Source organism: Lineus longissimus, chromosome 2, assembly GCF_910592395.1.
Source record: "Lineus longissimus chromosome 2, tnLinLong1.2, whole genome shotgun sequence".
NCBI classification, from domain to species: Eukaryota; Metazoa; Nemertea; class Pilidiophora; order Heteronemertea; family Lineidae; genus Lineus; species Lineus longissimus.
The window spans coordinates 21,711,406-21,724,421 of record NC_088309.1 but is presented as its reverse complement, the minus strand read 5'-3'; the positions used below and the strand labels follow the sequence as shown (position 1 = coordinate 21,724,421).

At 42.1% G+C, this 13,016-nt stretch overlaps 2 protein-coding genes across 2 annotated transcripts; one reads left to right on the top strand and one right to left on the bottom strand.

Moving 5' to 3' along the window:
* Positions 1-1,867: 1,867 nt before the first annotated feature.
* Positions 1,868-4,329, bottom strand: LOC135482863 (tubulin alpha-1A chain-like). The gene is made up of 3 exons (XM_064763319.1): positions 4,240-4,329; positions 3,504-3,726; positions 1,868-3,138 (listed from the first exon to the last, which is right to left on the bottom strand). Exons 1-3 carry the CDS (start codon positions 4,240-4,242, stop codon positions 2,009-2,011), a joined length of 1,356 nt encoding a protein of 451 aa, XP_064619389.1. The 5' UTR covers positions 4,243-4,329; the 3' UTR covers positions 1,868-2,008.
* A 2,946-nt stretch (positions 4,330-7,275) lies between these two features.
* On the top strand, positions 7,276-12,655 carry LOC135482861 (UPF0764 protein C16orf89 homolog). Its single transcript, XM_064763317.1, has 7 exons — positions 7,276-7,816; positions 10,253-10,577; positions 10,801-10,915; positions 11,122-11,272; positions 11,443-11,569; positions 12,167-12,207; positions 12,557-12,655. The coding sequence occupies exons 1-7, from the start codon at positions 7,630-7,632 to the stop codon at positions 12,649-12,651; spliced, it is 1,041 nt and encodes a 346-aa protein (XP_064619387.1). The 5' UTR covers positions 7,276-7,629; the 3' UTR covers positions 12,652-12,655.
* The last annotated feature ends 361 nt before the right edge of the window (positions 12,656-13,016 follow it).

Genomic DNA, 13,016 nt, shown 5'->3' with positions numbered 1-13,016 from the left:
ACGTTTCATATATACGAACTAAACCGAGAAGGAAAAATGAAGAGTTGCATCCCGTATAGCATCAGATATGGTTGATCTGGCAATGACATCGCCTTTTGAGTAATTGAGCAAGAATAAGGGATCGGATACATTCTCGGGTAATCGATCTCCGGTCATTCTCTTCAAGAAATGATGCTTTTCCTTGGGTCTGCAGCTTACCATGTGGCATTATATGATCAATCACAGGTCATTTGCGTCAGGAAATGCGTTTCTTTTGGTCTGCAGCTCTCTCTGTAAGTTGGCATGGTGACTGATGATGGATAGGCTGAGAGCAGATGGTCCAGCTGTTCCAACAAAGACATGTAAGTATGCTATTCTTTGAATAGTATTAAACGATCCAATGATGACCATCATGATGTCAACTTTCTGGGGGTTTTCCAAATATATCGCCAGTGGTATGTACTATTATTTCGTTATTTTATTGAAAGGCCCCCGGAGGGTGCTTCATCTTTTAGAATGTTTCGGCTGCTAATTCATTCTTCGCCGCCTGCAGCATCGAGATGAGTGCCAGATCGGGAAATTGATGGAGTACTTTTTCATAAAAACGCGTAATGCAATTACATGAAGTCTAAAAAGCAATTACTGCCGCATCAGCCGTCTAGAATCAATTAGGAAAGTGAAACAGAGGCCTACAGGATGCTGGTGAAGCCGTAGGGAGTACTCGCGATTTGATTATAAAGGAGCCCGCCGCTGTGCTCTAGCGTTGTGTTGATGTATTCAAGCGATTGTAAGGCCACGTTAAGAAATCGGTGGTGATCGTCCTCATTTTCAGATAAGTTTGAGGAGGGCAGAAGGTTTGTTGATGTAATGCTTTTCCGGCAGCAACAACTCGGGAGGGGGGGGGGATGTACTCTATGAGTGTGTGTGGGGGAGGGGAGGGGCGATATCCCTGCGTTTTCATTTCTCCATACCTTACAATGTCGGCATTGGAAAACTAATAACTTGACACTCATTGTACAAAATTACCATGTAGGTAAAATTATAGGTACATATTGATGTTGCCTTACGCTTAATGTTCTTGAGGCTCGCCATCAACGTCAATTAAATGTCTATATTGACGTCTCAGCTATTTGGTATAAAGCTTTTTGAAAGAAAAACCCCTAGCGCTGCTGGGTTTAAGTAATGCTTTCCCGGCGTGAAAAATCTTCTTTTGAAAGTCCATTGTCGTGGCATGTGAAAGTGCTGCCTGCACCCAACTTCATATTCCTTCAATGATATCAATAGGTACTTGACAGTACTTGATATGGTGGAAACAACTTTGTTAAACAGACCAAGCTTGGTTGTATCCAAAGCCAGTCTTTTGTGGACAAAGTCACAACCAGAATACCGAGATAAGAACACTTTAAGATAAGAAGCCATGAACATTATAATGGGCGCCAATTTAAGGCTGTCAACTTCAAATCTTTGTGTTTGTTCGGCAGTTAGACATGACATGGAAAGGGGCTCCGGGAGCTTCCTTTGGTAATTTACATCGATCCGTCTATCATGAGGACAGACTTTCGGAGCCTTTGCAAGTGAAGCAGCGTGTTCATCAGAGTTGCATGGCCAGTGGTACTATTCGAACTTGGCATGCCTAACTCTCTTATCAATCGAACCAGGGTGGTGACTCGTTCATTTGAAAGAGCGTGGTTTCAAAAAAAGGCAAGTTTCCTTATGGGAGCTATAGCTAGAAGTGCTTGTATACTGTATGGTGCAAGAGCTATTTGAATAGGGAAGAGGATTTGAGAGGGTCATTTGGGTCACAATCAAGAGGTTTACTGCGACTCATGATGGCTCTAGTCTGAACAAAGGCAACAAAAGATGCCGAAAAAACAAGTGAACGAAAATATTCCCATTATGATTGTTTAATTCTGGTGTTGTAAAGTCGTCCGCTTCAATAAAAGCAGGACATACATTGGTGTAAATGTCTTACAAAGATGGTATAAATAAGCAATTTCTGTCTAACAGTGTTCAGGTTTCAGCGTTAAATTTAAAATTCCTCGCCCTCTTCCTCGCCCTCTTGTTCGACGGAGTCAACACCGACCTCTTCGTAATCCTTCTCAAGGGCAGCCAAATCCTCACGGGCCTCGGAGAACTCTCCCTCTTCCATTCCCTCTCCGACGTACCAGTGGACGAAGGCACGCTTGGCGTACATCAGATCGAACTTATGATCAAGACGAGCCCAGGCTTCAGCGATGGCGGTGGTGTTGCTCAACATGCACACGGCACGCTGGACCTTGGCCAAGTCACCACCTGGGACGACAGTTGGTGGCTGGTAGTTGATTCCGACCTTGAAACCAGTTGGGCACCAGTCGACGAACTGGATGGTCCTCTTGGTCTTGATGGTGGCGATGGCAGCATTGACATCCTTGGGGACAACATCTCCACGGTACAACATGCAGCAAGACATGTACTTGCCGTGACGTGGGTCACATTTCACCATCTGGTTGGCTGGCTCGAAGCAGGCGTTGGTGATTTCAGCAACGGAGAGCTGCTCATGGTAGGCCTTCTCGGCAGAGATGACTGGAGCATAGGTGGCCAGAGGGAAGTGGATACGTGGGTATGGCACCAAGTTGGTCTGGAACTCAGTCAAGTCGACGTTGAGGGCACCATCGAATCGCAGGGAAGCGGTGATGGAACTGACGATCTGACCGATGAGCCTGTTCAAGTTGGTGTAGGTTGGTCGCTCGATGTCCAAGTTACGGCGGCAGATGTCGTAGATGGCCTCGTTGTCGACCATGAAAGCACAGTCAGAGTGCTCAAGGGTGGTATGGGTGGTCAAGATGGAGTTGTATGGCTCAACAACAGCAGTAGAGATCTGAGGAGCTGGGTAGATGGCGAACTCCAGCTTGGACTTCTTGCCGTAGTCGACTGAAAGACGCTCCATGAGGAGGGAGGTGAATCCGGATCCGGTACCACCACCGAAGGAGTGGAAGAGGAGGAATCCCTGGAGACCAGTGCACTGATCGGCTAGCTTACGGACTCGGTCAAGAACGAGATCGACGAGCTCCTTTCCGACGGTGTAGTGACCACGGGCATAGTTGTTGGCGGCATCCTCCTTACCGGTGATGAGCTGCTCGGGGTGGAAGAGCTGGCGGTAGGTTCCGGTACGGACTTCATCTGAAAAAGTACGGTGGATATTGCAGCAATTGATTTCATTACACGCGGAAATAAGGCTCGTAAATGATGCCGGGACGTTTGGAAGCTTGAAGACAACTGCTATGCTTTCCAACTGCTAAAAACCGAGAACTCATTAGCGTTCAAAAGCCCTTCCAAATCTGACAAGTTTTAAAAAGGCAATGGGAAGAATTCTTCTTCTTCTGCGTTCAACCTGCCTAAACTATAACTTCATTCCCGCTGTGGCGGAGACGAAGCGGCTTATCGTTTCGAGGTCGCACTACCAAAACTATGACCTGTTACTATTGCTTGGGGATATGATCAGCAAAAACGAAGGAATCCCTCTCGATATAAAAAAGAGTTCTTACCGATGACGGTGGGTTCCAAGTCGACGAAGACAGCCCTGGGAACGTGTTTGCCGGCACCAGTCTCGCTGAAGAAGGTGTTGAAGGAGTCGTCACCGCCTCCGATGGTCTTGTCACTGGGCATCTGGCCATCAGGCTGGATACCGTGCTCCAAGCAGTACAACTCCCAGCAGGCATTACCGATCTGGCAACCGGCCTGACCAATGTGGATGGAGATACATTCACGCTGAAGAAGAAAGAAAAATACCATAAGAAAACATGCATGTGTACCAAAATATGAAATATAACGAGCATGATTAAGGTTGTCACTCTGAAAAAGAGCGGTAACTGGACCTCGTTTGCGGTAGTTTATATATGAGGCAAGTTTCGAATCTCTCACTTACAACGAGGTATATGTACGAACTATGCGAAGGTGTATGATTTCGCCATTTTAGGGACTGCGCGAATTTCAAGAATTTGAAGAAGTTTAAGCAATGTCAAAACCTTTCGGAAAAGATGTTAGTCCGTTGATCTGACCAACATTCAAACATCTTGTGAAAGCAGGGAGTTGTATTCCCTGGTGAAGGCTATGTTTCAACATCTCTAGTCGTTTCGGAATTATCGGAAATAAATACAATGTAGATTTTACTTGGAATGGAAATAGTCGCGGCTATACCCCTCCGCTTGCGAGACTTGCCAGTGTCCAATTGTTGTTAAAATCGAATGAAGTAAGAAAAAAATTGCAAGAAATTTGACTTACCATGTTTGTTTGTTGAGTAGATACTTTTCCGAGGAAAAATTGGCAAAATAAGATCGCTCACAGAATGACCTGATGCGTCAACGGGTGAGGAAATAGTTTGAGACAACCGAACTTCGGCAAGGGTTTATAGGCACATACCTCGCCCTAGGTATCCATGCCATATGTTTAAAAAAGGACATATTGTATTGTAATTTGATGTGGCCGAGGTTTGTTTCCTTGCCTTTCTTCCTCGCCCCAGGTTCAAGCCCAGGCGGCAAAGTATTGGATTGTCCATTATGTTGAGGGATATTTGTTTAGGCCTATTGATTCTCACTGCTCAGTAACCATGGCCGAAGTTTGTTTTTTGTTGTTTGTTATTAACAACCCGGTGGGTGGGTGGCTTTGCAGTGGTCTAGGATTATAGAAAGGGATCAAATGGCGAATTATTACGAAGTTGTTTGAATAATTAAACCCCATGGCAATGAGGAAAGCAGAAGTGCGCGTCACATCCGGCGGAATTTTTCCTGTTCTTATGCATTTTCACAAGAACAACAATAGCATGAAGGATTATTGACCCTTCGAATACAGAGAACTCGAAAAAAACACGATGGGGAAATAACTCTTATTGTAAAGCCGTAGGGCTGTGACCGCCTAAAAAAGTAGTAGGGTTCGATAGATTTTATAACTTCCTTGCCTTAACCAAATGATGGGCTTGATTGTAGTTCATAATAATATCTTATTACACCTGTCATTGACCTAATTAACTCGCTTGCTCACACAATAAAGGGCCTAAAAGTGGATATAAGAACTCCGATGTGACGCACTTTCACACTCCTCAGTGTTGACCTGTTGGGGCATGATAGGCCATAAGGTGCTTTTTTTACTCTAAATCTCACGCGAAAAACACCTTAGGATTAGGCCTAACAGTAGGGCTATTTAATGGCTGTTATTCGCAGTTTTGATGCCCCTTGTTCTCATGGTGACCAAACAAACCACAGACCTGACTTGACATGCAAATTGGTCTTATTGTGACCAAAGTTAAGCAAAATACCTGGCGTGTTTGTTTATAACACTTGACAATGAAAGAGACGTTAAGAAATGCAACCTGTACGTTGAATCAAAAAAAGCCCAAAATGATATTTGCAAACCAAATAACTAACATTCCAGGCGGTATTTAGGCATGTAACAACCAGCCCTATCAATATGTGATCATACATGTGACCATGTTACCATCTACCGCGAAGACCCCATTATAGAATATCTCCATGCTGTCCATTATTTATTGGCTTGTCACATGAATATTACTACTGTACTTATAGCAGCAGTAATTTCTCACATGGATCTCCAGGGACCATGATATGCAATTCTGACCATAAATCTACGATAATGGGCTTTTAATCCTCTTGGTATTTCTGCTGACTTTTGTTGGCTTAGCCTCAGACTGAGACGAAGAATAAGTCAGCAGCCCCCCAAGTCTAGTCGTTATAACAGTAAAGCTGCGCAATTTATTTAGTGCTGGTTGTAAAAATGGTATGTTTGAAGGGCTTGCTGGATTTTATGCCAAAAAATGAAAAAAGCTGAACGCATAATATTTTTTTTTTGCCTGGAGAAAGGGCTAAGTCACAGAGTAAGCGGGTAAGGGCAAGTCAGTTATTTGGGTAAAGGCTTTGTATGTAATCCTTGAATAGGGTTTAAACTGAATCAATATTAGGCCTAACCCCCTGCCTGAATGTTGCATGTAAATGTAAGCAGGGAGTTGTAATGTAAAAAAAGTGCTTATTAGTGTTAGCCGAAAAACTTTCAACGTTTTCCAAAATCTCAAATTTTTAATAAAAGAGTGTTCATTTATGTACGGTTCTTAATCGTAAACAACCTTTAAACTTCACCTTAAATGTATCAATCTGGAAAAAAAATCTTGTTGCACTGGATGCTACTACACGTGCAGTTAAAGTGTATCTTTTCCACCAATGTTATAGATAACCATTCACTTTCAGCGATCCGAGGGTATGCGTATCATGTACCAGGAGAGATATTAAATCAGCCGGGCAACTCTGCGCCAAATTGATTCCCAGCGCAACCTAAATTAATTAGTGCGATGTCGAATAGGCGCCACCTTGTGAATGCAAATGAACTAGGAAACACGTGGCGGGTGACGTAACTATTTGGAAATCCGTCGTCACCTTCAAGATTCCGAAATGCCAAACTCCTTTTTTACATGTTTATTATACATTTTCTTGGCATAACCACACATGTGCATGTATATGCCTATCTATCAAGTATATAATCTATACTTGCTATTATAAAAGTTAAATAATTGAGCAATAGACTAAAATCAGATTAGCGCTTATTGATGAATCATCTAAATAATCAATATCAATGAAATTTTTGATGATGAATAGGGCAAAAAGGTCATTTTATACATCGATATCGATTAAGAGCAATAGATTTTTCCGATTGCGATGATGCAACCGGGCAGTATCTCCATCTTTCCTTTTGTGGGAGAACAAGCGTATACATGTACTACGATGATACAATGTACAACCCCAATCGGCCGGGCGAATTTTTGTATCTTTATGACCTAAATCAGCAGTGTATGACCGCTCATACACTGCTGCCCACATGAACCTTGCTCCTGCCAATAGACTCCCCTAACATGTAAAACAAAGTGCATGTAACCAAGTTTTGATACCCTCCTGATGATGATGATGTCGTGAAATGAAGATGCGTTTTCCTGTCCTAAGAAATAATGATAGGCCTACATTGGTTCCTCGGATTGAAAGTTGCAACTTTGCAATTTATCATCGGATGCATAATTAAATTATTTCAAATCCATTATCAACAACACTTTTGCCAAATAAGCCACATCCACCTGCAATGCCCCAGGCTGCATTATGCTCGATTATGATGCAAGTTCGATGTAATGCCACTCTCCAGGGCTAATTTCCCATCATGTGGATCTTTTACATAATCTCTGCCTCACCAATAACTCGAATTTTATCAACGTGTTTCAGAACAAATAAGTGTTCTCTTTGATATACAATATACAGGAAAAGGAATTACACCAAAACGTCTACATCTCTGAGGAACTAGCGGGCTAAGATTAGTTTTATACATCGCATTACCTTCTCCCTCTTCAAGCCCTCTCCGAATTAGGAGAAATACAGAAAGAAGAGTTCCGACGATATCCACTCTTTGGATTGGGCGTTGACGCACGTGGCACTTGAATGTCAAAGTTAAAACGATAAACAGCATCGATTTGCAATTTATCGGCATTTTCATCAAAGCATACTGTTTCAGTTTACTTTTAGTTTGGATGACAACAATGAAAATTGTTAACAATTTATAAAACAGATTCTGCAAGGGATAAACGAAGGTTTGACATTTGCCACTTTTCTGATTGCTGTCGCAAACATGAGGTTACTCGCTGCGATCCTGGTTTGCCTCTTTCTTGTGGCGAGTGACGCCAGGCCGAAGTCTCGGAAAGGGAAAGGTGTTACTGAGCAGGTATTCCGCGCCTTGCAGCGAGCGGTGAAGTTCTTTGAGGACGATTACAAGGACCTAAATTTGGATGGGTTGTATGGACTACGGGTCGCGCAAGGTCAGTACAACTGTATAGTAGTGTTGTAGTCTTTTGGATTCCCGGTTCTATAAAAAAGTCGTTATCAAGGTCATCAGACGATTTACAAGGACGACTGGTCCATCACTATCGACCGACCATGCACGCTTTTTAAAAGGTAATATTTTGCCAAGGTCAGTCAGGTTACGACCAAATGATTGAAGAAATGAAAGCCTACTTCTTCCATATCCGTCTAAATATCAATTCCCATTTTTATGATACCTTTGGTTTGCTCTCGTAAGATTAGGATTAGATACGACAGTCAGGCATGAGTGTTGGCTTGATATCAAAACTTGCATAGCTACTGCCAACAAAGTCTAATCTGTATACGTTTTTGTTTGTTCTGATCGGGTTCAATCGAAGAACCAGAGCCTCCTGGCCGGAAAATCAGTGAAAAATGACCTGTTCTAAAAGAAGCAAAATGCTGCACTTATTGATATCAGCAGTGACACTGCTGTTGAACAGCATCCTTAAAATTAGTCGGGTTGTTCAGAGGGGACCCTTGCAGCAACGTTTATGAACATTATCACACATGATATTCCATCATAATCTTGGCAGTTTGTTCAATGAAATACATTTGTACTGTTGTTGACACCGGCACCCGCAGGCGTTTCACCAGATGAGGCTTACTACACTTGACAGATTTGCATTTATAGAATCGCCGTACCGTTTTACCACCGTATACTGCCTTGAGCGAAGTTCGCTAATTAACGCGGCGGATACCATTGGCATTATTCAGGAATGAAGGAAAGTATCCACATAACCGAAAAATAAAACGATGATCCTTTTCTTACTATGATCCTTTATGAATCAAACTATTTCAACGTCTCTTTCCTATTTTTCTCTATGCACATTACTTTGAAGTATATGTAACTCTTCGAAGTCTATATACTAAAATGCATGTACCCAACTGCCGGTAGTACCCATGGCAAAACGAAGTTATACCACGAACCTAAAGATGGTTAAAGGGATACGCCGTTCGAATTACTGGTGGCACGGATGCATTTTAATCCCAAATTTCAAGTTTTTCCTTAAAGGCGTCGGCCCTTAAGGAAAGACAGTTCCTTATATCGTGACCAATATCTCATTCACCCATAGAATTCGCACTCGGATCTCATCACGCGAAATCCAAAATCCAAATCAAATCAAACCATTCGCAAGCAAACATGTACAATGGATGGACTTGGTTTGGCTGCTCCCGCGACATCGACAAGACAAATTCTTATTGGCATGTTTCATTGGCAGCTCGAAAGCTTGGAAGGCACAAGTCGTGTCGTGCTGCTTACCATTAAAATTCCATTTGCCGTATAAATTGAGCATCACCAGAATCTTTCAAGAGAGCCCTTTTAATAGTCCTTGGTAATACCTACTATAAATGACTATACTTTATTGCTGACATAGGTCGTCCATTAAAGTGCGACCCTAGATATTGCCAGTGTAACACATTTCAGTATTATACAAGTAAGATTTTCTAAGAAAACCATTTTTAACAGGGTATTGCTGGGCTAAATATCATACAGTGAACTATATGAAAAGTTTATTCTATACTGTTCCCAAAACGTTGCCATTTAGGCTAATCACAAATAAATCGATACATATCGATGCAGTGCTATTGATAACCAAGCTAAACCTAACTATTTTATTTACCTTTATTTAAATATTGAACAATGTGTCTCTAGGCATGATCAGTTCCAACTTTTCAAATGCATGACATGTGATCATTGATATTGGAGGCATCGTTTCATGCCAGTTTTATGAAAAACACTGGTGGTGAATGATATGTGAGTGTGTAGACATGTTCAAAAGACTAGCTTTTTCGTGGCCCCTCCCTGAACCTCCAATCAGTCAAAAACGCCATTTTTGAAAAATTGCCCACGGAAGTTATAATTGGTGTTCGTTTGTGATCGCACCTTGAGTATGTTGAGAAGGAGTCAGAACTCAGGCGACTCCAGAAGTACACGCTGCCTCTGATATAAGCTGCTAAGGCCTGGTCACGGCGTTCGCTCCACTCCAACGTTTAAAAGTACCATTGGTTGGTTAAATTTTTTTCGAAGCTACCTCAGACTCTCAAAGCACTGGTTCTTTTGCTGGGAGATTGAACTGTGCATGGCACGCGAGTTGGCGTGCACTGGCTCTATTTCCTCTCCGATACTTTTAGTGCTATCTTAACTGTAAATAACTGCCCTCGGTTCTTTTTTTTCGGCAAAATATATCAGTCGTTGCTGAAGAAGGGAATGTACTATTAATACCCTCCTTCGCGCACGGCAGATTGCATTCTCGATTGATGGCGTCCGTTGCAGATATACCGTTCTTTAAGAGGAAAAAGATAACTAATTGAGTCAGTCGGTGTCCTTGAGATTAAAAGAAGACGAAAGAAACAAGTGTTTTTGTATCCGCATGCAATTGTGATCGTTCCAGGTCAGCTGATCGACGTTGTCCATGGCGTCACCTCCGGCAAGCTCGACCTCCCGTCAGACATAAAAGAGAAGCTAATTTATCTGATTACCCGGATGGAAAGGATCAGCCAGTCAGTGATATCCAATCTGAAAGACACGGTCTACTATGACAAGTTCAAATATGTCGTAGCGCGTCCGTTTAGTGCGGACTACAACCCTGCAAGGTCCGTGGACAATGTCGACATGGACACGTCACCGCTGCAGATAGTTGATGACATCCATAACTACAACGAGGAATTCGGTGATAAGTGCTTCGAAGAACTCATTGGAGCCGACATCCCAGGAAGGTAGGGATGAAATGAAATATTTGGCTTGTCTGAAAATAATATGAGAACTTTAAAAATAGGCTTCAGATTCAGAGAAAGCTTGGCAAGCAGCAGCAGTATTAAAATTAATTTTTATACGGGTGTGAAAAAAGCGTCAGGGTTTCGCTTATACCAACAATCTGTTTTACCGTTTATTTCCATATGACGCTATATCTACTTATAATCTTTGACATCTTTTTTCCAGGGAGACCAAAAAATGCACAATTCTGCCGAAGTGTGCCGATTACCTCCTAAAAGGCAAGGATGTATTTGGGTACAGATTGACACATCAACTACTCTTTCTCATCTTTGGCCAAATGGTAAGTAAAGTGGAAGCTATAGGGCACAGCTCGGAAGGGCTGAGTATATACTTATATCATTTTGTTTCAAATGCATTCATTCATGTCATCGTGAATTTTTTTATGTTCTTGAGTGAATATCGCAATCTTCCAATGGTAGTCACTGAGGTCGAGGGAAATAATGCCTATCGTATTTGGTGTGTAATGATTCCATTCATTTCTTGCAGTTCAAATGCACGGACAATCAAGAATATCTGATGAGGAAGCCGTACGAGGAAAAGATCACCAACGTGTGTAGCAAGGTATTCATGGAAGCTATGATCCTACTGAATATGGGTGCTGCTGAGACTAGCTACAGGGACTTCTTCTTGGAAGAGGGTAGGTGGTTGTGTCAGTAAGCACATTTCCGTAGAATGCCATTCTGATCTAATGCCAGACCATTGAATGCATATGAATGCCATGAACGAAAAAAACTTCAGGGGAGCCGGGTGCATATTTAAGCTGAATTCAGAAGCTCAAAAATTTGTTAATTTAATCTATCTTTTCAGTTGCCACGTGCGGTATGCTGGGATTCCAAGACTTCTTCAGACGTGACTGGTTGAAGAAGATCCTCTCCTGGCAGACAAAGAAGGGATGTTTCACAAATGTACCAGATGATGCCCTGAAGAAGAAGAGGTATGTTGTAATCTTGTGAACTTCTAAGATGTACATCATTTCTACGTGAGGGCGAATGCGTAAAGATTTGTGTTCCTCACAGAGAAATTTACATATATAGATTGGATGAAATTCAGATTCCAGCGAGAGGTATAGTGACTCAGAATGCTAGATTTTTTTAACAAGTCAATTTATTCCTCCTGTGCCTCAGGTTTGACGACTGACTAAATGTCATCCATTCTAGACATTCCCCCATATATTCAATACCCTATGAGACCTGAAATGGACAGAATCATGAATATGCCGGGAGCATTATACATTACTCACAACATTTCAAAAGGTCTTTATCTGAATTGCGTCTCTCCCCTTTCATTCATCAGCATCAGATAGATCGCTGAAAGCCAATAATCATGCGCTTATACATCAACAGACAAAATATTGGGTAATCTGAATGATCGAGAACCCAGAGTTATTTGCCCCTAAGAGAATTAGGATCCGACTGATCAGGTAATGGTAAAGTGCGTGGCGCACTTTGACGCCCATTCGGCACATTCAATCTGAAACTTGTTTCAGATATGCAGTATTTCAACTTGATCCAATCATCGTTCAAATTTTCAGCAGCCCGATGAGAAGATTACTTGTAGACAAGAAGATGAATGGTAAGCCTCCCCCCGCCCCAAACGATTTCATGAAGTGGAAATTGGAAAACATCTTTGACCTCTACATGAATACATGAACAAATGGAAGAAGAATTTTTAATTCTGGAGTGGCCACGTGACTAAATCGCGAGATGGCTTAACACACGTCGTACTTCTATTCAACTTGATTTCAAGATTTAACCACGTGGCAACACTCAGCCGCAAATAAAATAAAACTTAAACTGATTTTAAATGACGACCCACGGTGTCAGGTCATTCCCACATCCGAACTGAATTTCAATCGTCATATTCATGTACATGTACTTTATTGTTAACTTATTACTTAAAAAGGTGTACGCCATTCTTTCAGGGGACTGTCTCTCCCACGAATCTGGCCTCGGCGCATCCGTCCTCGGCACATACCTCAGACACCTACTCGAAAACAACGGGAAGTTCCGCGACTAACAAACAGCCATGACAAATTTCATTTTCAATTTGTTTGAGACGATCAAAATACAGACCGGTCGAATGGAAATTCTCTTGCGTTCCTCCACGCAATCTGTTCGATTACAAAATTTATTTGAAAGACTCTGGTATAACTGATCAAAATCGGCCAAGTTACGTTTTTAAACAAGAAGGACTGTGGAAATATACGTTACTCCGGAGTCATTCGTGTGTTTTGTGCACGTGGAACACGTGTTACAGTCTAACAGATCGTTATTAAACAAAGACAAACGATAGACTATCAGTTCTCAAATAGACATTATTGGTGACCGCTTTAACGATGATATCATATAAATCAATCATGAAACCATTTGCCCCGCGCATTA

Bases quoted from the DNA above. Each gene is read 5' to 3' on its own strand.
- LOC135482863 (XM_064763319.1), bottom strand. The intron at 3,139-3,503 runs GTAAGAACTCTT...GTACTTTTTCAG, and splicing joins CTTGGAACCCACCGTCATCG to ATGAAGTCCGTACCGGAACC.
- LOC135482861 (XM_064763317.1), top strand. From the start codon at position 7,630: ATGAGGTTACTCGCTGCGATCCTGGTTTGCCTCTTTCTTGTGGCGAGT. The intron at 10,916-11,121 runs GTAAGTAAAGTG...CATTTCTTGCAG, and splicing joins TTCTCATCTTTGGCCAAATG to TTCAAATGCACGGACAATCA. The intron at 11,273-11,442 runs GTAGGTGGTTGT...CTATCTTTTCAG, and splicing joins GGACTTCTTCTTGGAAGAGG to TTGCCACGTGCGGTATGCTG.